The sequence below is a fragment of the Vombatus ursinus genome, unplaced genomic scaffold (assembly GCF_900497805.2).
Source record: "Vombatus ursinus unplaced genomic scaffold, bare-nosed wombat genome assembly UNPS02014818.1, whole genome shotgun sequence".
NCBI lineage: Eukaryota > Metazoa > Chordata > Mammalia > Diprotodontia > Vombatidae > Vombatus > Vombatus ursinus.
In genome coordinates, this window is record NW_020954596.1 from 1107943 (window position 1) to 1135451 (window position 27509).

The 27509-nt window shown below is 39.4% G+C and overlaps 1 protein-coding gene across 1 annotated transcript; it reads left to right on the forward strand.

Moving 5' to 3' along the window:
- Positions 1–7473: 7473 nt before the first annotated feature.
- LOC114023374 (olfactomedin-like protein 1) lies at positions 7474–25922 on the forward strand. The gene is made up of 3 exons (XM_027835988.1): positions 7474–7999; positions 9702–9987; positions 23556–25922. The coding sequence occupies exons 1-3, from the start codon at positions 7880–7882 to the stop codon at positions 24326–24328; spliced, it is 1179 nt and encodes a 392-aa protein (XP_027691789.1). The 5' UTR covers positions 7474–7879; the 3' UTR covers positions 24329–25922.
- Positions 25923–27509: the final 1587 nt, after the last annotated feature.

Consider the following 27509-nt stretch of genomic DNA (forward strand, 5'->3'; position numbering starts at 1 on the left):
ACCACTTTGAGCTCCCAAAAGACAAAGGAGCTGGGGCAGCTAGGTGGTGCAGAGGATAAAGCTCCAGCCTTAGAGTCAGGAGGACCTGAGTTCAAATCCGACCTCAGACACTTGACATTTACTAGCTGTGTGACCCTGGGCAAGTCCTTAACCCTGATTGCCTCACCGAAAAAAAGCAAAAACAAAAAACAAACAAACATAAAAAAAAAAAGACAAAGGAGCTTAGGGGCCAGGCAGCAAATCAACGAAATTTCATCCCCTTCCTATGGGGACAAAGCAACATACTTGATGCTAGCCAATTCCTCACAAGCATGAGTATTGCAGCAACCTGAAATTCAGGGTCACTCAACTCCTATGACATTGACCAAAAGATTTAAAAATCCATAGAAACAATACAGAGGGAAAAACAAAACCAAAAAAAATCCAATGGTTAAAGAAAAATTCCCCCAAAATGATAAAGAAATTCTGCCATATAGGAAAACCAAGGTACAAAACTGCTAATGAGTCAACACCAGAAGAGACTCAAGAAATGCCAAAAGGTAAAATTAATTGCATAATGAACACATCAGATTAAAGGAAAATCTATTTCAACCATGCAAAACTCTTCTCTCCCTTCCCCCCCCCAAAAGGAAAGAGATAAAGGAACAACTTGCAGAAATGCAAAGCAACAAAGAATTTGGAATACAATGAAAGAAGGAAAAAAGCAGAATAAATATAGCTGTGCAAAGGTCAGTGGGTAATGAGAATCAAACAGAAGAACAAGACCAGAATGTCAGAGGACTCCAGAAACAATGAATGGCACTGTCAGATGAAGTAACAGGCTTGGAAGAGAAATCAAGAGGACGGATTCTTTGCTTTCATGTTTGAATGGATCAGTGACTTCATTGTTACGGGCACCCCCTAACCAAGGCAGAGCACAACCTCTCTGTACCTTCTCATCTTATGTAATCTGTCTTCCTGGCTTTCTATAAAATCATCATAGATAGCTAATCCAATGGCTTGAAGTCCTCCCTCTTTTTTTTTTTTTTTTTTTTTTAGGCAATTGGGGTTAAGTGATTTGCCTAGGGTCACACAGCTAGTAAGTGTCAATTGTTTGGTGTGAAGCCGCATTTGAACTCAGGTCTTCCTGACTTCAAGGCCGGTCCTCTATCCACTGCGCCACCTCGCTGTCCCTCATTTTTTCTTAAATTTATTTTTTGATAAGACAATCAAGGTTAAGGGACTTGCCCAGGGTCACACAGCTAGTAAGTTTCAAGTGTCTAAGGCCATATTTGAACTCAGGTCCTCCTGACTCCAGGGCTGGTGCTCTATCCATTGTACCACCTAGCTGCCCCTCCTGTCATTTTTTCAAAAGTATCTTGGAATTACCAGTGTAGCCTCAATCTGCATTCTCACTTACATGATTGACCCCCCCCCCCGCCCCGCCTGTGGTCCCCTGCCCTAGGATAGTACCTTTACTACCACACACAAGTCAACATTGGTCAAATGAGATGGAACTCACAGGGTTGTGAGGCACAATGCCTGGCACAAAGTGGGTACCAAATAAATACTTGTTCCTTCCCTCTTTTTGGAAACTTTAAATTGCAGTATAAATGTTGAGATTCTATTATTGTTGTTGGTACTATTTTGCAGCTTATTTACACTCTATTTATGCTGACTACCAGAGTTTCAGAAATATCATGGAAATTCTGTTTTCTCTTCTCCTACTTCTCCGAGTGCTTCTTCTCTATCTCACTTATTGGATCCTTACTGAAAAAAAAAATTATGAGTAGCAATATTATCAAGGACACAACATTTTGAGAAACTTTGCACCAAAAACAAACAAAAAGAATGAAGCTGCCCAACACATTATTGTTATTATGGTTATTTTCTGCGGTAAATATGTCTATTGTAATATTTCATTTTATTTGGAAGATTAGTTTATATGTTAATAAAATTTAACAAATTTGATCAAAATTGTGAAACTCATTGAAAAAAAATAAACTGATGCTGTTAAAAAAAAAAAAGTTTTCTTAAATGTAGAAGAACCTATCCCCTGGTTTTGGAGCAACTGTCCTTCAGCTCAGTCTGTGGATTAAAATGTGAAATCTTCTGCATACAATAATTCACACATTTATCATATTGCTAATGAAGCTATGGTGTTGAATGAGATTACTAAGGGAGAGGGGGGAGAGAAGGAAGGAAAGGAGCAATGACTGATCCTTTGGGAACACTCTCCTGAAAGGGATCAGAAAGAGAAAAAGGTACCAAACTCCTATTGATAAGCTGTCTGGATCTAAGAGTTCAGTCTTTAGACAAGAAGGATATAATCCATCACTGGGCCTAAAAAAACTGAAGCTTTTCCAGGTCAGTACAATGTGTGTATTTCATCAGCATAAGCTTTCAAGAATCCAGGTCACCTTCACATCTTCATGGAATATCAGAGGAGTTTGATGAACTTATAGGGGGAAAAAAAACTCAAGAAAAGACTCATAGTCTAATAAATTTCCTTGTGAAATTGCAATAGTACTATGGGAAAAAACATATAAAATGTGACCTCATGCTAGATACTATAATAAAGTTCATCTGGATCAAGAAAGTGAATATAAAAAGAAGCATTAAAGAGAAGAAAGGAGAATAGTACTTCTTTCACAACTTTAGGGGGCAGACAACTTTTTTTCATTGGGAAAAATAAAAGAAATTGTAGGCAATGAGATGATGGAGTTGGTTTCATCACAAAAACTTATATGAGAATGCATTATAACTGAGATAAGAAGAAAAATAACAGATTGAGGAAAAATATGCAAACCAAATGTAACAGACAAAAGCATGACATCAAAGGTATACAAAAATGTGATATAAATATTTAAAAGAAGCAAAAAAACACATTTCCTAATGGATAAATGACCAAAAGATATGAAGAGATAATTTATAAAAAGCATCATACACAAATTATTTTTAAAAATCACTTGTGAAATGTTCAGTGTTGGTAATCAAAGAAATGTAAATTAAAACAATCCGGAGATGCTACCTCACATCTACCAAATCATCAAGAATAAAACTGGCAGAACTCGTGGAACTATGGAAAAACAGGTGCATTTATATATTGCTGGTGGAACTGTAAATTGATAAAATTCTTCCTCATGCAATCATAGAATATCAGAGTCCAAAGGGACCTCAAAGGCTATTTAATCTAACCAGTACCTGAAATCTAAGGTCCCTTTCAACTCTAAATATATGGTCCTATGGAGGTATCCTATAACATTTACAAAAATTTATCGTACTACATATAACCTTTAGAAGAACAACTATAAAACAATAATGCCCAGACAAATAAATACCTTAATAACTGGAGAAAGTCAGATATACAAAATATATAGGGATATGACAAAAATACATAAAATCAAGAACCATTCACCAATAATTAAATGGTCAAAGAATATCAATAAACAGCTTTTTTAAAATGCAGACTATTAATAACTATTTGAAAAGTTCATCTAAATAGATAATATAGAAATGCAAAAATAACTCTAAGATTTCACCTCACACCTAGTAAATTAGTAAAAAGATAAAAGAAGGAAATAGTCAATGTTGGCAGGACTATGGGAAGATAGGCATATGAGTGCACTGTTGATGAAGCAATGAATTGATCCAACTGTTCCAGAAAACAATTTGAAATTATGTGAGAAGAGTCATTAAACTGTTCTTACCATTTGACCCAACACTCCTAATACTAAGTATATACTTCAGGGAGATCCAATATATGAAAGAAAAACCAAAATATGTATAGTAGTATTTTTTGTGTTAGAAAAAAAAGAAACTGGATACAAAACAATTGCCCATTTATTGGGAAATAAACATGAGGAATTTATAGAATCATGGGAAGACTTCTATGAACTGGAGCAATACATAGAAAGCAGAACCAGGAGAATAACATACACAATCACTACAATAACATAAATGAAAACAACACTAAAAGAAAGCTGAATTCAGATAAATGGCAATGACCAATCCTTGTCCTAGAAAACAGATGAAACACATTTCCCTCCTTTTAGAAAAGAGGAGGAGGACTATTGATGCACAACATTGCCTACAATATCAGGCAGTCATGTTGTTGGCCAATTTGACTTAATTTTTTCTTTGTTAAAGGAAGGGGGTAGGGAAAATTGGAAAATTACTGTGATAAAAAATATATCGATGAAACACTTAGGGTTATTAAAAATAACTAGAAAAACATTCAGTGTTCAAGGATGGGTCTAATCATGCTGTTAAAATGACAATATTGCCAAAAATTAATTTACTATGATAATCAAAATACCAAAAAACTCCTTCATATAACTGGATAAAATCTTAATGAAACAGATATGATGGCTTGATGACTGACATGGAACCTACATGGATAAGACCTAACCTCCATTTGCCTCAGTTTCCTGTAAGATAACAATAATACCTTCCTCCCAGAGCTGTTAGGAGGATAAAATGAGGTAATATTTGTAAAGCACTACATAAACGCTAGCTATCATTATATTATGACAAATAGTCAAGAATATTAAGGAACATGTGGAAGAAAAAAAAATATATATATATATATAAAATGAAGGTAGAATTGCATTCCTAGACTTTAAACATAATGTGAAGCAATTATCATTTTTAAAAAACTATTAAGTAATAGGCAAAAAAGGAAAGAAATAGGCAATGGAACAAAATTAAGATACCAGATATGCAATCAAGTATAAATAATAGATTAGTGTTTGTTAAACTTATAAAAATACAGAGAAGAGTAATCGCTTAACAGATGTGCTTAGAAAAACTGGTTAGCAATACGATGGGAAATGGTTTTAGAGGAGACTCAGTCTCATTCAAGCAGAACAAAACACAAAGCAAATAAACACTAAAGTAGGGATGAGATTGAGGTAGTTTATTTCATACTCCAATTCAATTCAAAAAGTAATTATTAAACACCTACAATTTACTAGGCACTCTGGAGTCTCAGACAACTTTTTTCATTAGGAAAAATAAAAGAAATTATAGGCAATGAAGTAGATGGAGTTGGTTTCATTACACAAATTTACATGAGAATGCATTTTTACTAAGATGAAAAGAAAAATAACAGATTGAGGGAAAATATTAGCTAGTTACTCACCAGATACCACAGTGAATTCCAGCTGGATAATAGACTGAAGGGCAGAGAGAGAGAGAGAGAGAGAGAAGAATTAAACAAAATTGGAAGAAACTAGAATAACGCTTTTCTTAATTACAGAGTTGTCAATGATTTTGCTTCTACTGAACAGAAGGAAATTCCAGGCACAATATAGATATGCTTGATTACATTAAAATAAAATCTGTATAACCAAAAATAGAAATAAAAACAAAGTAACAAATTGATGTAAAATATTGTCAGATATTCTAGATAAAAGTTTGACATCTAACATATATAATAAACTGTTAAAATTTTGCAAAGACCCACTAGGTCCTCAAGTGTGGCCCTCTGATTGAATCCAAACTTCACAGAACAAATCCCCTTAATAAAAGGATTTGTTCTGTAAAACTTGGACTCAGTCAAAAGGCCACAACCAAGGACCTAGAAGGCCACACATGGCCTCGAGGCCACAGGTTCCCCAGCCCTGCTGAGGGATAAACGGTCAAGGGACACCAATGAAATACAAATTGGAAATGATGATGATGATGATGATGATGATAATGATGATGGCATTTATATGGCACTTTAAGGTTTATAAAGCACTTTATATGTTTACTCACTTGATAATACTCAAAAAATTACTTCTTTAATAATCAGAGACACTAATTGAAACAATTCTCAGGAGCCACCTTCTACACTCACTAAAATGGCAACAAAAAAAATTAAAAACAATTAAACTCGTTGTCTGGGTTGTGGAGAAATAGCTATAAACATTCATTGGCGGTAGAATTGCAAATTAATAAAATATTTTTGGAAAGCAAAAATCTAGCACTATGAAATAAAAGTCACACACACACACACACACACACACACACACACACACACACACACACAAAGTACTGTGATTCCATTATTGGTAACAAATGTGAAGAAGATGCTATTACTCCCATTTTACAGATTAAGGAAACTGAGACCATGCTCACAGTCACACAGCCTAGGAAGTATCTGAAGCAATATTTGACCTCATAGCTTCCTGACTACAGGACTAGCACTCTGTCCATTGCACCCTAGCTGCCTAGCACAGCAATAAAAGTCAAAGGCTCACAAGCTTTGGCCTCAACAATCATAATTAGTGGACATTTCCCTATTGTGACTCCCCCATGGGCTACCAGAATATCTTACTACCACTCAATACTGGAGAAGAATTATTTCATTCTTCCCCAAAGCAGTCCATCCTCCTTAAGTCCCTCCCACCAGAATCTTGGACTTTGTCTCTAGCAAGCCAGAGTCTGATAGGTAAGTTTTTGCCTGATTTCATCCTGAACCAGGCCTCCATGTCGCTTTGTGGCCATCTCCACTTCATGCTATCTCACGCATATGCCCCTCTTCTAGCTCCCTTTTAGCTTCTCCCAATAGAAGATAAGCTCCTTGAGGCAGAGACTGCCTTAATTCCTTGTGTTTGTAAATACTTCTTAAATATCTGTAAAACAGAGATGATAAGAGCACCTACTCCCCAGGATTGTTGCAAGGATCAAATGAGATATTCATAAAGTGCTTAGCACTGTGCTTGGCACAGAGCAGGTACTTTGTAAATGCTAACCATTTTCTTTTAATCTATACTGGCTGCATGACCCTTGGCATCTCAGTGCCCCAGGCAATTCTCATGACTTGTAAATTGTGGAACAGCAGTCTGATCAGAATCAGAAGTTCCCTCTGCCAATGAAATCACAGGCCTGCTCTGCTCCTCCTCACCCCTCCAAAAAAAAAAAGTCTAACTCTATGTAAATGATGCTGCTATTACAGATAAGGAAATTATGGATTAAAAAAAATATGAGACATACAAAGCCATAGGACCAGGCCTTGAAACCTACGTCTTCCTGGTGCCAAGTTCAGTGCTCTCACCACCAGACTACTAAGGCTTCCTTTTGCTACACTGGTCGTAGTAAAGGGGCTTTCAGTGGGAAGATGGTGCCAGCGGCATAGGCTGGAGAAAATTTAGAGAGAATTTCTCAAGTTTCTGGGTAGAACCTGGAACTAACAGGAGTATGCTAGCCCTTAATAAAGTATGGGTCTGTGGTGACATGCATTTTCATTACTGCTTCCTGTGCCTTTAAAACTGCAGAGGGAATCTGGACATCTGGACAATGGGTGTGGTCTCCCAGTAAACCTCCGAAAGAGCTTTATTTTTCCGAGGGCCTGGGAAAGCTGAAGTTCATTTCAGGCCAATCATTCGACTTCAGAAAGCATAAAGGGAAGTTTTTCAGTGAACTAGAAATATCAAATTTAGAAGGAGAAATTCAAGAAAGAAAATGAGTCCCCCGCAATGGAACTTGAAGCAGTCCCTGGCATTGGCAGGTGTCAGTTCTCTGCCCCCCCAACCCCTCCATTCAGTGCTCCTGATAGTAAATCCCAAGTCTCCCCCCACCAAGTTCCCCAGGGAGGCATTGTGTAACATCCCATGGCAGAGAAAGCACCGATGCCTGGAACTTCTCACATGACCGGCTTATGCATGAACAGCTGGATTTGATCACCAGAAGGCCCGTCAGTTGGAGCAAACAAGCATTCTTCACTCTGTTTTCCAAAGGCTTGCTGCCACAGTAACCAACTTCATTTGCTGTGCCCCCCACAGACTCCAACTCTTTATGCTGTGCTTTCAAGTCACGGCATCATTCAACCACAGCTTCCCCAGAGTTTCTTGGGTGATCATTTTATTCCTCTGTTTCCCACCCCACCTTCTTCCCCCAGTGATTTGGTGGCATCATGACAGCTCAAGCCAGACCCTTCTTAGTCTTCTGCCTTATGAGTCTTCTTCTTCAGCCACAAGATGCCCAAGACCCAGAAATGGTCCAATACATCTTCCGACGCTTTCAGATGTTAGAGGTAGGTATGTTGGAATGGCCATAGAAATGTGTTGCTCCTTCTCGAACTTCTGCATTGTCACTTATATTTTTAAAAAAAACACATGACTTACTTTTCTCCTGTTCTTACTGTGACCATCTTGACAATGAAACATGTTTCTGAAAAAGCAGGTGCTATTGTTTAAGAGAATATATATTTGTGAGTATGTGTGGAGGGAGAGAAAGAGAAAGAGGAAAGACAGAGACAAAAGCTATGTTGGAGCAATGAAGAGACTTAGCCTTGAATTCTGGAAGACACGGATTCAGGTTTTCCTTCTAACACATACTGGTGATGTAACCCTGGGCCAGTCATTTAACTTCTCAGTATCCCAGTAATTTTTCAAGACTGTATGTTAGAGATGAGTTTCTGGCCTGCCCTGGTAAAGGAAGTTTCAGTCCCTCTGTATGTATGTGTTTATTATATTTATTTCTGTATTTTTTTTTTGTCCAGATCTTTGGTTTCATTGGTAAGGGGAATTCCAGTGAGAAACCCCTTCTAAAAGTTAAATTATGTGCAATTTACAGTCTCGGAGAGTCTCCTGGGACACCGTGACTTATATGGGCTTACTTTGCTGGTAACGTGTCAAGAACAAGCTTGAACGCTCATCTTCCTGACTTCAAGCCCAGCTCTCTATCAACTATATTATATCATCTAAGACAATGTGGAGATAGAAAAGTAATATCATTTTTAGTCATGCAACTCTCTCAAATTGATAGTTTCTTCTGGTAATTTGCTAGATCAGCACCAAAATTAATGAAGAAAAATAAGTCAGAAACTTAATTCTGGGGTTTTTTTTCTCTTTCAAACTGAACCCAATTTTTTAAATGAAGTAGTCCACAATTTATGCTAATTAAGAATAAAAGAAAGAGTATGTGATCCTGTTTTTAGTACACTAAGTTCTGATCAATTTTTACTTTTTTCTGTCAAAGCACGTCCTATACCTAATGGTTATTTGCTATCATTTTCAGAGAAATTATAGATTCCAAAGTAATATCACATTTTTTGTTTACAGTCCTGATCAAAATACTGCCCTTAAAAGGGTAGCCAAATTACAATGACTCCAAGGCCACAAAACTGAATTTTCAGAGGTGAGAGATCATTGCTGTTGCTTCTCCTGCCCATCCCACCTCCTTAAACACATAAATCATAGTCATGGACACTTGGCAATCTCACAACTGCCCTTTAAATAATCCCACCTTGATTACACGTACCTAAATCCCTTCAGGTTTTCCTCAAAATAAAATTGCACAACTACTTACATGTATATCTATAGTTTGCTATTCTCATGGCTACAAAATTGTTTCAGAAAGATGGGTGTAAAATATGGAAAGAATATCAAAAAAAAAAAAAAGTCAAAAATGGCCACGCTGGCCATTTCCCCATACCCTGGAACTGTCATTTTGAAGGGAAGGTCAATGCCACTCAGTAAATAAAACAATTTCATTCTACGTGTTTTGCTCTACTGGGAAAGGAAAGAAAAAAAGAAAGGAAAAAGAAAGGGAGGGAGAGAGAGAGAGAAAGAAAAAGACAGAAAAAAAGAAGAAAGAAAGAGAAAGGGAGGGAGGAAGAGAGGAAAGAGAAGAAAGAGAAAGAAATACATAAAATAATTCCATTTTTTTCCATTTGCTAGTAATTATACATTAGGAAATAAAGTCTGAAATCAGTATTTGTTTTCTGACTTAAGCAAGGGCTGGAAAAATGTCGCCAAGATACAAGGGCATACATTCAAGAATTCCAGGAATTTTCTAAGAAGGTCTCTGCGGACCTGGAGAGATGCCACCTTTATAAGACTGAATATAAGAGTGAAATGCATCACTTGGGGGGAAGAGTTGAAAGAGCCCAACGTGAAATTGACTACCTAGAATACATTAGGACATCTGAGACATGTATAGAAGAGGATAAGATGGTGATGGAAAAGCAGATAAAAGACTCTGAAGAAGAGCAAAAGGTCAGGACTCTCCTTAACTCAAGTAAGAAAGATTTACCTTTTCTAAACCTTCCGCACCAGGTTCCCACTCTGGGGTGGGGGAAGGGCTCTCTACACATTAAATTAGAACAGGAGTTTGTAGATCTCTTTTGTGTCATGGACCCCTTTGGTGATCTAGTGATGCCCATGGACTCCTCAGAATAATTTTCTAAAATACAAATACCTAAAATAAAATATGTAAGATTACAAAGGAAACCAATTATATTGAAATAGTTATGGTTTTTAAAGCAGTTTGTGGACTGCAGATTGAGAACCACTAAGTTACAGTGATAACTGAGATGGGGCACAACCAGGCTTTTGCCCCAGAATGCCTGGTTTAAAGAGTGCTAACAGCATTTGCAATGCTTTGGTTTACTAAGGTGAACTCTTCCCTCCTGTGACTATGTTTCCCTTACTCCCCAATACCAATGCCCCAGTGTCTCTGTGTCTCCACCACAAGGTACATCCTGGCCAACTCATTTCTCTACTGAACATGCTTTTTACGCTACTTGCCCCAGGCATAAGCATTTTTAGTTACAGCCCTACCTGAAGTATTCAATGGGTAGAATAGCTCTGGTCTTTAAAAAGGTAAAAATATACACATAAAAGAACACACATGCATATACAGAGGAACATAAAATAGGTCATTCCCACGTGTGCATACATTGGTCACCTCTAAGAAAGCAGCATTTCCACAGAAATGTAATTATCAAAAGATCCCAGGCCAGCCACGCAGCAGCAGATGTTCCCTAGGCTGACTGAGCTCCAGGAAAGTGGGTCACACCTTCCGCCTGGTTACAACTTCCAGAAAGGATGGAGGGATGATTTAATCTCCCAGAACGGGGAAGACAAGAAACTGTCTTAGCAGCCAGGAAGAGGCAACCTTCAATGGAAAAGTCAGAAAATAAGGTACTCAGTAGAACAGCAATACACATTTCATAACTTCTAATGAGAACTCGGTTTGTATTTTATTTAGCCTGTTTATGCAGCTTTTGAGCATGGTTAAACCAACCAGAAAGGGCTAAGATTATAAACTACGTCAGGCACTTGAATTCTGTAACCCAATTTCATACTCAAAGCTATGAGATTAATAATATTTAGAAATTTACACAGTAAAAATAAGCCCTGTTTCTGTGTGAAATAAGGGGATTGGATTGGGTGACATCTAAGGTCCCTCCCATGTCTAAATCTATGATCCCATGAGACTAATAGAATTACATAACTTCACATGATTATGTTAACCTCCCATTGTGACATGAGAGGATGCAATATATATACTAGAACCCATTCATGGAATTGGGATTATTTGCAAATTAGTGTACCAAAGTACTAATAAGCAAGGACTGAAATGGTCCTGCCCAAAATAGCTAACAAGCAGCTAGATGGCTCATTGAATTGAGTGCAGGGCCTGCAGTCAAGAAAACCAAAGTTCAAATCTGGCCTCAGACACTAGCTGTGAAACCCTGTGCAAATCACCTAACCTCTGTTTAATACACCAGAGAAGGAAATGGCAAACCACTCCAGTATCTTTGCAAGAAAACCCTATGTACAGTATGGTCCATGGGATCATGAAGAGTTGGACACAACTAAACAAACCACAAAAATGGCTAACTCCAATTTAAAATTTTATTTTATTTTAATTTTAAATGTATTTTTATTTATTTTTGACATTCTGTTTAAAAACTTTTTGAGTTTCAAATTCTTTGCCTCTCTCCCTGCCCTTACCCATTGGGAAGGAAAAAAATAATAATAATACCAATTTTTTTAAAACAACTTTTTATTAAAAGTTTCCTGAAAGTTTTCGAAAGCAGAATTTTCCCCCTTTTATATAATTAAAAATTTACTAATTTTACCTACTTTGTTCAAGATCAAAAATACAAGACATGATAGTTCTTGTGAAGTTTTTCATTAGGACAACAGGAAAGGTAGTGCAACCAAACCAGAGGTAGGAAGGGAACAGGTATGGCCATTTACCTGGAAACTGTACCAGCACTTCTACCAACATTGAGACTGCCTACACCCAATGTATTTAAGTTATTTAAAGAATATGGTCACTGGTACTGAATCATGAACTAGTAGAAATTAAGCATAAATAAGAATTTGTTGTTATTGTCTTGTTAACATTCACATATTTTTAATAATACAAATAAGTCAGATTACATGGTTTTTGTTTGGTTTTTTTAATATCTTTTGGGGAGTTCAGAAAGCCTCAGGAGACCTAGCAACAGAAGTGTTTTTATGGTGGCCATACCTTAACCAGAGATTCCTCCAGAGAAAAAGTGCAGTGCCAAGTCAGGGTGTCCCTTGTATGCTTCTCTGGTCCATAGCCTTGCCAGTCCATGAGACCTTGAAGCTTTCCCTGACAATGCCAGGCATCCAGGACTTCTTGACTATGAATTCCTTGTCTGTACTAATCCATAAAGTTCAGCTCTCAGAGAACCTGGTGTTAGCTAAACCCTTTCCTTGGAGAACAAAGAAACAAGCTCAGCAGGGAAGTTCCCACATAGAGGGAGATCAGGAGTAGAGGGAAGCCGAACAACTGAGTGGCCAGGTCTCAGAGTGAGAAAAAAATCAGAGGGAGAAGAAGTGGCATCAGATACAGATAGAATAAAGACCAGAAATTCAAAACAAAGTCTGAGAGGCAAGCTCATTAAGGTCATATCTGAGTCAGATGACAAATTATCCAACAAGCCACACAAAGATTTCAGGTATAATTTGTCACATCCTAATATCATATGTTGTAGACCCATGAAATTTTATCTCCAGCCTTGATCCGGCCATCTCCTTTCTTGTTACTCACCCAAATCCCTGTCATCTGATGTACCCTACATTTATTCATTTCTAGAAAATTTATAGGACAGTGAGCATCATTCTTTCCCCTAAGAAGTCTCCCTGGACAACCAGGCGCTAGGCTTGAAGGCTTAACTAATTCTGGCACATGAAGGTGATGACCTGGTTCCCAGGTCCTGTACTCTGGTCCATATCCACCCCACTTCAAATACTGGAGGTGACTGATGCCTGTGTCTGTGGTAGTCAAGGATTTCAATCAATTGACATGCATTTACTAAACACCTACTTTGTGCCAGGCATTGACTAGGTGCTGGGGGTACAAAGAAAAATAAAAACAGTCCCTATCCTCAAAGATCTTATATTCTCATGGGGAAGGCAACATATTCACAGGGTAGTAAATACAGGGTATATGTCCCCAAAATGCACAGTAATTGGGAAGGACTGGGAAATTCAGGAAAAATCTCTTGAAAGGAGTAATGTCTAAGCTGAGCCTTGAAGGAAGCTAGCAGTTCAAAGATGTGGAGGTAAGGGGGAAGGGCGTTCCAAAAATGGCAGTCTGTGCAAAGGCATGGAAATGGGAGACAGAAAGTCATTGACAGAACAAATCGGCCAGTTTAGCTAGAGTATAGAGTGGATGAGAAGGTATAAGCAGCCTAGAATCATAAACTGAAACTAGATTGTGAGGATTTGCACTCAGGAAGATAAGTGGTCCTGATTTCAGGCCCAGCGCTCTATGCACTATAGCGCCACCTAGCAGCCACATGAGTACGTCTTCTTAATATAGGCTATATGCCTATATTACCATAACATAATATAGGCTATAGTGTCATAACATCATCCCTTTTGTCTAGTTTGTTCTTTCTGAATAATGCATACTCAGTTATGGTGAAGATCTCTGGTGGACCTTGTACATTACCCATATTTTATACATTTCTGTATAGATATTTGTACCCTAGGTTTAATTGCTGCCTCCTTTATTAACTCTGACATTTGTGTGGCTATTGTGTGACCTTAGACAAGTCAATTAACCCCATATACCTCGATGTCTTTTTCTGTCATTCTACAGAGGAAGGTTCTAGAACCAAAAATTCTCAACTCACGGAGTTGTGCAATGTGACAATGTGAGCATAGCAATATACAAACTATACAACATATCAGCTATCAGCATCACTATTATTATTGTAATTCATAGTCCACAGAGGTTCCTGTCTTGGAGGTTTATCAATTACCATACTCTTTGACTCATGCCTCTATTCAGGGTTTTCCATGGAAACATTGGAATTTGGTTCCTCTTAAGCTGGCCTTTAGGTATTTACTTTCCTCCTACCAACAAGGAAAGTTACCAAGTCATTTGAACTTAAAGAAGCCTGGGAAATGGTACAGTTCTAGGCGAGGTTGGATACTCCATCATGGGTGGGAAACCTGCGGCCTCGAAGCCACATGTGGCCCTCTAGGTCCTCAAGTGTGGCCCTTTGACTGAATCTAAACTTCACAGAACAAATCCCCTTGGATTCGGTCAAAGAGCCACACTTGAGGACCTAGAGGGCCACATGTGGCCTTGAGGCTGCAAGTTCCCCACCTCTGCCCTAGCTCCTTCCCCAAAAGCACATAACACAATTTTGGAAAAAAACCTCACACCACCAAAAGATAAAGTCCTAGATGCACGGTCCAGTGGGTCCCAAGGCCAGTACAGAGAGATCGCCTTTGTCTTGGCACCAAGGTCTTGACTATAGTCTTTCCTACAGCTCCAAGACAGTCACTGCTCATGTAGCAGCTCTGTCCTGTCTCAGACACTTCAGTTCTCAACCTCTGGACTCTGCTCTGTAGTTCCTCTCTGCTTGCCTCAGGCATTTCTGATCCTGTCCTTCAGCTTTTTCTTTCATGACTTCCATCTCCAAGAAGCTTCTTTTTCCTCCTCCCAGGAACCTCTGCTCTTCTCCGGGAGTCCTTGCTACTTTGTGTATATGTTCCAGTCCATTGCACCAAGGGAAAGCAAATCCTCTTCGGAAGGAGTCTGTTCCTATAAACTCACTACCCAAAGTCCTCTTGGATCTTTCTGCATCTGCCTGCCACATTATTATAAGTACCCACTGTGAGCAGACCTTTGTGCGAGGAACTGGGGAAGATACAGGGATTAGGCGGTCCCTTCCCTTCTGGAGAACACAGTCAAGTAGGTGAAAGCTTTTGTTGTTCAGTCATTTCAATTATGTCCAGTTCTTCCTGACCACATTTGGGGTTTTCTTGGCAGAGATACTGGAGTGGTTTGCCATTTCCTTCTCCTGCTCATTTTACAGATAAAGAAACTGAGGCAAACAGGGTGAAGTGACTTGCCCACAGTCACAGAGTTAGTAAGTGTCTGAGGCCAGATTTGAAAGCAGGTCTTCCTGACTCTGGACAGCTGGGTGGTAAAGTGGATAGAGTGCCAGGCCTGAAGTCAAGAAGACCCATCTTCCTCACTTCAAATCTGGCCTCAGATATTTGCTAGAAAGAATAGAACCAGGCCTGGGAAAACATATTTTTGATTCTTATAGACAACAGCTAGAAACAACTTCAGTTTGTGAGAGGGCTTTGGCAGTAATCCTCTAATTTTTAGTCAAATGCAGTTGAGCTTAGGAAGAACAGTGAATTTGTTGCTGGCAGAAATGTATAACAAAGGCATAAATGTAGAGCAAAGGAACTAGGGTGGAGGTTTCCCACTCCAGCTGTACCTTTTGTTTTTGCTCCAAGTTGATTTTCACAGAGACAAGGGATATAATAGAAAACAAAAAGTATCTAGCTACCTTAGTTTCACATACAACTTTCGTGGTTCTTCTAAAAAAAAAACCTTACAGTGCTTTGAAAGGACATACAACTGGGCATGATAGGTGTTAAAAGGAATGTTCTAACCCCAAATCAGGTAGAAGACTGAGATCAGGGGCCCAAGAAGAGTTCAATTCAAGAAACAGATTTAAAATGCCTAACGACTTCTCTAGTTAGTTGAGTGATCAAAGTAGGCTAGGGGTTTAAAAGAACTGAAAGTAGCTCCTGGAGCTATCAAGCTAAAGATAAGCTGGCCTCCTCCTCCCCCTCCCCCTAAGCTATATACAGCCGCCCAAGACCAGCAGTTAGTTGCAGAGTAAAGCAGCAGCAGCAGCATCAGAGGTACCTAGGAGAGGGCAGGACCAGCAGTGGACACATCCACAGGGAAGGACATCACAAAAATAACAGACTAGCAGAAAACTCACATTCAGAGGAGGAAGCAGTTCACCCAATGACATCACCAGAAGATACTGATGGTTCTATAGTGTCAGAGGTCTTAGTTATCCTAGATATGTGTTTCTTGGCACATGTTACCTACTCATGTACCCCCCATATGTGTCCCCCAATCAAACGTGTTCTCCAAGAGCGTTCCTTCTCCCACCAGTGGAAGGGTAACCAAAGGAAGAATCTGTCCAGGCCAGGGGTGGCCTGGTTATCCCACCCCTGGTAATCCACATGCAAGGTGGAAATCTTGCTATGTTGCTTTATTAAGTATCTTTTGCTTTGAATTAATTAATTAATTAATTAATAAAAGAAATATATCAGAAGAATCCTGTGAGCTATGTCTTTGACACACCCACAACAAACCTCAAACCTGGGGCAGAGTGGGGCTCATATCTGCAGAATACTCTGGATACCAAAAAGGCAAGCAGTATTATACAGTGCAGGGGAGGGGGGGGAGGCAACAAAAGCCCCTCTCCCCACCCCTGCTGAAAAAAATAAAATAAAAAGATGGGAAACTCCAATACGGACAAAACTCACTCAAGAGAGAGGGGAGAAAAGATGCTGAAACAGTAAAGAGGAAAGGGAATAATAGACGTTTTCTGCATCCTGATCAGCAGGGAAAGGTGAGAAAAAAAGAAGTGGAGGAAAGTGGAAATAGTCTAGATGTTAGTTTTCAACATAAAATCTTCTCACAAATGAGAGCTGAGGCCAGCATCTGTTGGCCTTGGGCTTTAGCAGGAATTTACTAATTATATATCTTTCATATATGAGCAAGCCAGCAAGTCACATCTTATTATGAGAAAAAGAGAGAACCGTTCCAGGAAAAAGAAAAGAGGCAGGGAGGCGTTGTTTTCTTTTTCTCTTCATTTCTCCAGCGCTAAGCCCAGAACTTTACACAGAGTTGGTCCTTAATAATAGTTAGTGGAATTGAGAAGGTGGCATTTGAGTGAGGCCTTGAAGGGCATCTTCAAGCCAAGACTGGATGACTTTGTCAGATATGTTATAGGAATTAATACTTTAGTAGAGAGGTAGCAGTACAGCAAGAAAGTCTGCTTCAGAGACAGGATGGCCTGGGTTCAAGTCACATACTGGCTGTGTGACCCTGGACAGATCCCCTTATCTCTCTCCATTCTAAGCAGTGGATAGAACACTGGGCCTGGGTCAGAGAAACCAAGTTCAAATTCAGTCTCAGACCCTTAACTAGGTGCATGGCCCCTGGTAAATCCTTTAACTTCTGTCTGCCTCAGTTTCCTCATCTGTAAAATGGGGATAATAACACCTTCCAGGGTTGTTGTGAGGATCTAATGAGATAGTAATTGTAAAGTGCTTAGCACAGTGCCTGGCACATAGTAAGCTCTATATAAATGTTAGCTAGATAATATTTGTAAGGCACTTTGCAAACCTTAAAGTGCTATAATCTGCTTTGGTAGAGGGACATTGTTCACTAAGGAGTTCCCTATACTTACCAAGATACTGGTCTTATCCGTACCTAGTTCAGGTAGAGTTAAACTATGAGACTTCTGAGGTGCCTTCCAACTCTGAGATTCTGTGAACCTTATTAGATAGATAGATAGATAGATAGATAGATAGATAGATAGATAGATAAAATCTCTAGAAATGTATGTTTCTAGAGATAAAACTTTTCTCAGAAGCCAGTAGAGACTGAAGACCTATCGAGGCCATAGAAGAATATAAGGTACCTGAAGTCTGATCAGTACAGAGAGGAGACAGACATGAAGAAAAGCTAGAAGTAGGATTTAGTTTGACACAAAATCCTTTTCCTAAGCAACAGCTGAGGGTGCTTCTGTTTATATTACAGTTTTGGAAGAAGCCAATTATAGCTCAAATTTCAGCTGAGCAAGTAACATTCATTCAACAAGCATTTTTTTTAAGCAACTGTTATGTGTAAGGCACTGTGAGAGGTGCTGGGTATGCAAAGAAAATCGAAAAATAGCCTTAGCCCTTAAAGGACTTACATTCTATTGGGGCAGAGGGCAGGAGGAAATAGAATACTTAGGCAGATCGATATCAATATTGATATCTACAGGTATCGATATAAATAAAAGGCCAGGAGAGACAGTGTCCCATAATTGGTGGAAAACTGGTCTTAGCTTTGAAAAATTTGTGCTCAAGTCATAGAATCACAGAATACTAGAGTTTGAAGATGTGTCAGTGGACATTTAGTTTAACTACACATGAAAGGTACCCCCACTGAAACAGATGTCCAGCCTCTGCATAAAGTCCCACTTCTGACACATACTGGCTATATTCAACCTTCTAGTGCCTCAAACAACTCTCTAAGACTAGAGGTTTCACAGAAGGTGCCAGTCTGCACTGAGAGAGGGAGTTTCTCCACCTGAGAGTTCCTTATACCAATGAAATCACAAGTATGGCTTTTTTAAGGCCCTCAAAATGCCACTAGCAAGCATCTATCCCAAAGAGATCAAAGAAAGAAGAAAAGGACCCACACGTACAAAAATATTTATAGCAGTTCTTTTTTTTTTTTTTATAATTGCAAAGCACTGGAAACCAAGGAGGTGCCCATCCACTGGGGAATGACTGAACAAAGTATGGTATATGAAAGTGATAGAATCCTCTGATGCTATATGAAAGGATGAAATTAATGTTTTAGAGAAACCTGAGACTTGAATGAATTGATGCAAAGCAAATTGAGCAGAACCAAGAGAATAATTTCTACCGTGACAACACTATAAAACTGATTAACTCAAAAGACTTAAGAACTTTTATCAACACAACGGCTAACCATGATCCCTAAGGGTCTTCCCTTCCCAGATTGATATTTTTTTTTGACCAGGTAAAAAAGGTCATTCTTTGCCTCATTTCTTACCTAGTCTTAATCACTGAATGGACATTGACTCAGTCAAACTGAGACTGAGAAAGACTTTAGCTTAAAAAGGCCAAGGTTTCCCACTACATTCAGGGCCATCTCCAGTTGTGTTGAGCTATATCTTGCCAGTGCACCCAGATGGCTCTAGAAGAGATAATGAGGCTGGAGACTTTGCACAGCTTAAATCCAATTTACTCACTTAAATCCAATTCACTCGCAAGTCACAACATCATCTTCCTGATGTCCTTGTCCTCTTTGAGAACAAAGGACAAACAATGAACAAGGACCAACCTCCTGACAGAGAGGTAATGGACTCAATATGTAGAATAAGATACATTTTTGGACATGATAAAATGAGAATCTGTTTTGCTTGACTACGTAGATTTGTTATTAGAGTTTTTTTTTTCCTTGTATTCCAGTTTGAGTGAGGAGGAGCAGTGTAAAGGAAAAAATATAAATGCTTATTAATTTTAAAAATGAAATTTAATTTTTTAAAAGGGAGGGAAGAAAGAAAAGGTTTGAAAGCCCATTTTAAATAATTCCTCACTCATGAGCCCCCAGAGCAGAAGATAGGCATGGCAAACACAGTTTAGATCAACAAATGCCAGCATAGCAAGTCAAAAGAGATAGTAATAAAATCAACAGAGGAGTGAGGTTCCAGCTAATTGGCAGCAGAGCTTTGATTTGTACCCAGATCCTCTGATGCCCAAATCCGCTCTATCACTCTTTCCCGGGAGGGGGAGTCCACAGTCATGTGCAAAGTACAATAGATCTGTGCAATAGATCAGTGCCAAATGATAGCTCCATGTATAAATGGGTTGGAGGGAAGTCTTCTTTCTTTCAAGTTGAGGAAGAATCTTTAGTTCCTTGAAGAATGGAAGTGCTTCAAAGGGAAAATAAAGGGGGGAAATTATCTGAAGAGGCAGTGAGGAAATTCAAACCTATGTCAGGAGTCTGTAGGGTAGATATGTTAGGAAAATGAAAGATGATGATAGATTAGACAGGTGATAGATTAGATAGATAAGTGATAGATTAGATGGATAATTGATAGATTAGATGGATAATTAATAGGTGATAGATTAGCATAACTGAGTGAGCATTTATTAACTGCTTACTATGTGCCAGGCACTGTGCTAGGCACTGGGAATCCAAAAATAAGAAAACAAGATGGCTCCTACTAACAAGGAACTTACATTCTAATATGGAAAGACAAAGTATAAAGATGAGGAGGAAAGGGAGGAGCAAGAACGAGGTGCCTGGGATTGTGGAAGTGGAGTTGGCTGGATGGTGAGCCAGAAGTGGAGAGTGAAGACCATGACAATGAGGACCACTGAATATTTGGACTGAGATCATAGGTTTAAGGCTCTTCCTATAGAATGAGGCACTGGACCCTCTGAGACTGAAGGAATAATGAGAAAGATTTAAAGATACCACTGAGAGAAAGGTGATCCTAGTACTGGACAAAAATAACAGAGAAAAATAACGCTGGTCTGGGACTCCCTACAAAGGGGGTGGTTGACCTGGCAGGGACAACAGGACGGTATGCCGTATCAGAGAAGGTGTCAGGGGCATGTTGGAAACCCTCATGAGACTTGTCAAGGCTAATAACCACTACTCATTTCTACTGATTCATGTGAGGATAAAAGATAATGACAGGAGGAACCTAAAATTAATAAGGATTAGCAAGTCCTAAGCAAAAAACCAAAGTTGTTTGCAGGAACAGGTGATGTTTTCATTACTGCTATCTGCTGAAGATGGAGGACATAGAGGAGAAAGGTAAATTTGAACAGTGAACAGCTGTTTAAAAAGATGGCATCTGGGAATAAGATTTGAATTTCTGGACTATAAGTCATTTATTAAGCATTAACTATGTGTCAGGCATTATGCTAAGTACTGAGGATCCAAAGAAAGACATGGTTCCTGCCCTCCTGGAGCTCGTGTTCTAATAAGGGAGACAATATACAAACAACTAGGTACACACAAGATATATACATAAATATATGATAAAATGGAAGTAACCTCAGAGAGAAGACACGAGCATGGAGAAAAGGCTTCTTGCAGAAAGTAAGCTATTAGCTGAGGCTTAAAGGAAGCTATGGAAGCTAGACAATGGAGATGAGAAGGAAAACATTACGGGCATGGGGGAACAGAATATAACATGAGATATAGGAATTGTTTGGCTCTTGGCCCATGATGGAGTGCACCTATAAAGGTCATTAAAAAATATGTTTGCCTGGAGAGGTATTTAAACTGAAAGGGGATAGAGAGGGAGAAAATTGCCCTCATAGATCTTCCAAGTCAGAATGCAGTGGATATAACATCAGAAGAAAATGATTATTAGAGAAGACTAGTAATTCACAGGAGACAATATCCAAGAAAAGCATCATAATAAAAGCACCATGACCTCAGATGTCCATACATAAATGCACAGAGTATTCAATAGTGACCTAGAGATCTCAATAAATGGAGATAAATTAAGCTTCGTGAGTATGACCAAGAGTTAATGGGCTTGAGCTCATGACAAAACTATGGTTATTATTGTTCTAATTATCATTATTATATTAAAACTACTTGGTAGTTTGATGCTCACAAAACATTATATATGCATATATATGTATATACATAAATACAGGTCTCTTTGTATGTATATACATAGATTATATATATATATATAATTTTATCATAGCAACCTTTTGTAAAAGATGCTATTAAGCCCACATTTTTTATAGGGGGAAACTGAGGCTCAGAGAGTTTGTGATTTGTAACGTGCCACATAGCTAGTTAACGTCTTAACTGGGATTCAAGTCCAAGTTGTCCTGAAAATTGTACAAGTCTAGCATTCTATCGAGTATGCTATACTGTTATGGAAGGATAGAGGTCATTGAGAAGAAGCAGAGCTGATAAAATATTAGTCAGTAGTATGATAATCAAAAGAATCTAATGTGATTTTGGATTATATCAGTAGAAGCAGAATGACTAGAGATGCCACTATATGAGGGTCCATTGAATGAACTGGTGGGGAGGCAGGGGAGAGAAGAAGTCGGGGCATTTATCCTAAAGAAGAAGAGATTTGGAAACACAATGATTGTTGTCTTCAAGTATTTGATGAGCTTTCATGTAAGAGACAAGCTAAACCTCAAGTCCTTCCAATCTAAATCTGAACTTCTATAAGAGGTCTTTCCCAACCCCTCTTATTTCTAGTGCCCTCCCTTTATTAATTATTTCTTATTTTTCCTGTCTTTATCTCGTTTGTACATATTTGTTTGCTTGCTGTTACTCCCTTTAGATTGTGAGCTCTTCGAGGTCAGAGACTGTTTTCTGTATCCCCAGTACTTTGCATAATGACTGGCACATAGTAGGTACTTAATAAATGAGGGGAAAGGAATAAGCATTTATATAGTGCCTACTGTGTACTAAATGCTTTACAAATATTATTTCATTTGATCCTGGGAATAACCCTGGGAAGTAGGTGCTGCTATAATACCCATTTTATATTTGAGGAAATTGAGGCAAACAGAAGTTAAGTGACTTGCCCAGAGTCACATATCTAGTAAGTAACTGAGGCCAGATTTGAACTCAAGTCCTCCTGACTTGAGCTTAGCACTCTATCCACTGTGCCTTCTAGCTGCCCATTAAGATGTTTGTTCACTGACAGACTGACTAGCTCTGCTTGACCCCAAAGGGCAAAATTTGGAGCAGTGGGTAGACCTTGGATAAAGGTCCATTTAAGCTCTATATAAAGAATAATTAGCATTGTCCAGAAGTGGGCTGAGTTTGCTCAGGAGATAGTGCATTTTCCACAGGGGAGTCGAGAAAGGGGGTTGGGCGGGGGGTTTGAGTACTAGGGCCTTCTTTGTAGGAATGTTGTAGACCATAATCGTGCTCAAACATAGGTGGATTATATGACCTCAAGGTCCCTTTCTGCTCTGTATTAATTATCTACTATGGGCCCAGCACTGCACTGGGCATCTTAAAGAAACAAAAAATTCTAAGAATGAGGAAATGCTGAAATCAGCTGATAATAATAGCTAGCCTGTAAGATTTGCAAAGTGCTTCTCATCTGGTCCTCACAACAACCCTGGAAGATTGGTGCTATTATTCATTCCCACTTTACAGATGAGTAACCTGAGGCTCATAGAGATGGGGTGAATTGACCATAGTGATGCCACTAAGTACCTAAGGCATAAACTCAGGTTTTCCTAACTCCAGGACCTGTGCACTATGCACTGCACCACCTAGCTGCCACTATGAATATCATCCTTTCCTATCTTAAGAATCTTGGGAACTCAGCCCAAGAGAGTATTATTTCCCTTCTGAGAGAACTCTTTACAGGGGATAAGGACTAGGACTTCCAGGTGAGGAAAATCCCTCTTCCAGTACAGTTTGGCACATCATCCTAAACTTTCAGTCTAGAAAGTTGTCTAGAACATCCAGGGTCACACAACCAGTATGTGTCAGAGGAAGGACTAGAACCCAGGTCTTTTTGGCTTCAGGGCCAGCTCTCTATCTACTATTCCACACTGCCCTTCCAATCTCTTATACTAAATATTTATTGGGATATTTTGTAATCTTCCCATGCCTGGTATTGGACCTAGAAGGAAAGAGAATAAGCCTTCAAGTTTTCTGAGAATGCAGATACCAAAGATGTACAAAATAACCCTTTCCATTATTTTCTCTCTCTTTATGTACAGGCTGTGACAACATGTTGACAGGCATAAAGTCAATGAAGATTGTGAAGACGACCAAAGATACACATGGTTGTTGGATGAAAGATATCAGCAATAATTCCACCAAGATTTATTTCTTAAGCGGCTCCAGGAACAACACCATATGGGAATTTACCAATATGAAGGCATTTATGGAAGGTAAGCCCACACCCCGGAAGCTTGTCTTGCTGCTGTCCTGGCAAGGCACTGGGCAGGTGGTCTATCGGGGTTTCTTATTCTTCCACAATCATGGCACCCCCAACGAGATCATCAAATACAACCTCCAAAAGAAAAGTGTGGAAGATCGGATGCTACTCCCAGGGAGCTACGGCATACCAGTCTATCAGCATACTCCCTGGACTCACATCGACCTGGCTGTGGATGAGCACGGGCTCTGGGCCATTCACAGAGAGATAGACCACCTGATAATCACGAAAATAGACCCTGAAACAATGGCCGTGGAGCACACTTGGACATCATTCTGCAGTAACAGAGATGCCGATGCAGCCTTTCTCCTGTGCGGGGTCCTGTATGTGGTATACAGTAGAGGCCGCCAGAGCTCCCGCATCATCAATTGTGTCTATGATGTCCTGGGAACCATCAACAAGCAGGACATCCCTACCTTGGTCTTCCCCAAGCGGCAGAGGGTCCACTCTATGATCCATTACAATCCCCAGGAGAAGCAACTCTATTCTTGGAACGATGGAAGCCAAATCATCTATAAGCTCCAGACCAAAAGAAAGCAGGCAGGGCCTTAGGAAAGTTGGCAAGTGGTGCAAACCAGGTTTGTTTCTGAGGGACAGTGTCTATGGAAGATTTTGAAAATAATGCTCCAGGCCACAGAGATCTCTTGCTCTGAATGAGAAAGTAGTAAACAGATATCTCTTCCCTATAATATTATTTAGACACATAGTCTGGAAGTGAGACTGCATATATAAACTATCTTTTCTTTCTTTCTTTTTTTTTTTTTTACTGGACCTATTTCATTGAAACTCCCAATGAAGAAATCCTCTCCACCAATGTAGATGCAACAATGCTACCACTTATACAGGCTTAGAGAACCACCTAGGGCACTAAGAGGGTCCCTCAGCTAGTATGTGTCAGATGCTAGACTTGACCCCAGGAATTCTTGACCCTGAGCCTGGCTGTCCACCCTCTACAACACCCTGACTTGCTTTTGCCCTCCTATAATACCGTGTAATGGATAGGAAGGTAGCTTCATAGTCAAGAAGACATAGGTTTAAGTCCAGCTTTTAACACATTCCAGCTGTGTGACCTTGGTCTCATTGCCCCCACTCTAAGCCTCTATGTGAGTTGTAGGGCAGCTGCCAGTGTGCATTGATAGAGGGATCTTACTCACTAGGAGTTCCCTACAATGAAATCACAACTCCAATTCTCCATCCATCCCCCTCCCCCCCCAAAAAAATTAATCTCTGAATAATGATCATGATCATTTCTTACTCAGAAATCTTCTATGGCTACCCATTGCCTCCTGAATTATTATTATTATTGATGGTACGTACAGCTGACATTTAGAGTTTGCATAGTGCTTTACCAGCATTAACTCATTTGATCTTTACAATGGCCATGTGAAGTAGAGAGTGAAATATTATTATCCCCATTTTAGACAATGAAGTCAAGTGACTTGCCCCAAGGTCACCTAGCTGATAAATGGGCAAGATTAGAACTGGTGTCTTCTGATTCCAGACCCAAGGCTGTTTCTAATATGTCATAGCTACCTCCTAGTTAGGTCCAAACTCTTTATGATGACATTCAAGGCTCTTCGTAATTTGGTCCCAAACTACAATTATTATATGTGTGTGTATATGTATGTATGTACACATGTATTTACACACATGTACACAAACACACACCTTTGCTTCTGTCTTTAATTTCCTTGGAGGTATAAATGCAATAGTGAGATCACTGGTCAAAGAACATGGACAGTTTAGTCACCTTCCTTGTATAATTACACATTGAAATACTACTTTCACAGTTCTACCAATACTATATCAGTATGCCTATCTTTTGTAACCTCTCCAACAGGGGGTGACCCCATCTTTTTTCATCTATCAATGTGCCTGGTATGATGGTAAATCTCAGAATTGTGTTCATCTGCATTTCTCTATAAATAATTTGGAGCATGTTTCAATGTCATCATCTATAGTTTACAATTCTTCTATAGAAAATAGCTTGACCACTTATCTCTTAAGGAACTGCCGTAATATTCTGCTTCTGTCTCTCTTACAACCCTTATTACATTCAACCTTGCACTTTAGTTATTTGTATTCATGAGTTCCTTGAGGGCAGAAACCATGTTTTCAACTCAATCCAATAAATTTCTATTAAGCACCTTGAGTTTTTCATTTATAGATCTCAAAGAACAGAGACATGGGGCCACACTCAGTTCTAACGACAGATTTACTGGTAAAATGTCCATAGTATGCACACACAAAAAATCAGTTTCACCAATTTCTTCCCCCTCCCATTCCAATTTCTCAATTATCCATTCTGGTCTCTAAGATGTAAAGAGGAATGCTCCATAGTTCCAGGAAAACCAGCCCAGTTCCAAACTGCAAGCTATGTCTGGGTAGCACTGCCTTACACTCAGAATGGCAAGAGGAACTAGGACCTTTTATAGATGTACCTTTCTTGGATAAAGTAGAGTCCAGGAACCTCTTGAATATCCCAATCATGTGTCAGTTAAATAAGGATGAATACAAAGGTTGGTAGAATTCCTCTGGTGTTAGGATTTGCTCTCATAGATTCTATTATTCAGTTGTGTCCTACTCTTCGTGACTCCATTTGGAATTTTCTTGGCAGAGATACTGCCAACTTTGCCATTTCCTTCTCCAGTTCATTTGACAGATGAGGAAACTAAGGCAAACAGGGTCACATGACTTGCCCGGGGTCACAGTCCCAGTAAGTGTTGGAGGCCGGATTTGAACTTGGGAAGATGAGCCTCACTCCAGGCCCAGAACTCTATCCATTGTGTCACCTAGCTGTTTCTATCTTTCATTCCTCTTCTGGCTTTACTGCTGACTCTCCAGACTTCTTCCCCTCTCCCCAAGAAACCTTCTTGCCCTAGTAGATGCCTACACCATCCCCTCCTCCAACTAGAACCTCCATTTGAAGAAGTGACCAAGCCAGTCATATGCACTCCTCTTTTGCCTCCAATGCAGACTCTCCAGACTGATTCACCTTACCCCTCCATGGGTACCTCTCCTCTCTTTTAGCCCCCATTTATATGTTGTCTTCCCCATTAGAATGTAAGCTCCTTGAAGGCAGGGAGAGTCTTTCTTTTTGGCTGGTTTTTGTATCCTCAGTGCTTGGCGCAGTGCCCAGCACATATAAGCATTTAATACGTGCTCTGTCTATCTATCTATTGATCTATCTATTCCTCCTCCTTTTACTGAAAGAAGGGGGTAGATTGAACAGTATTGGGCCTATTGTTTGTATAGCACCTCTCAAGGCATCAGAGAAAATAGAGCTTATCTTTGCGTCTCTGTCAATGTCCAAAAGGCCCCACACAGACCAGATGCCCGTTAAATACCTGTTGAACGAATGAATCCCTCTGCAGATGAAGCCAAGAGATCCCACTTAGGATGAAAATACACAGCTTTTCCTCCCACTGCCTGAATTGAGTTAAACAATAATTCTGTTTGTGTAAGCAACATATGCATCCATTTCACTTCTGAAGCAGCTGCTTTTGAAAGTCTTTAAATCAACCCACTCGTGCATTTGAATCCTACTGCCTTTTCCTATACCCAAGCTCCTTATCTCTCTGCCTTTACTCCAAATACCACCCACTTCCTCCAGAAGCCAAAATGGTATAGTATTAAGACTTGTAAACTTGGAATCAGAAGAACTTTAGAACTCTGAACTAGGTCCAATCTTAGCTCATTTTCATTTTGTCTCTCTGGGCTGAAGTGTCCTCAT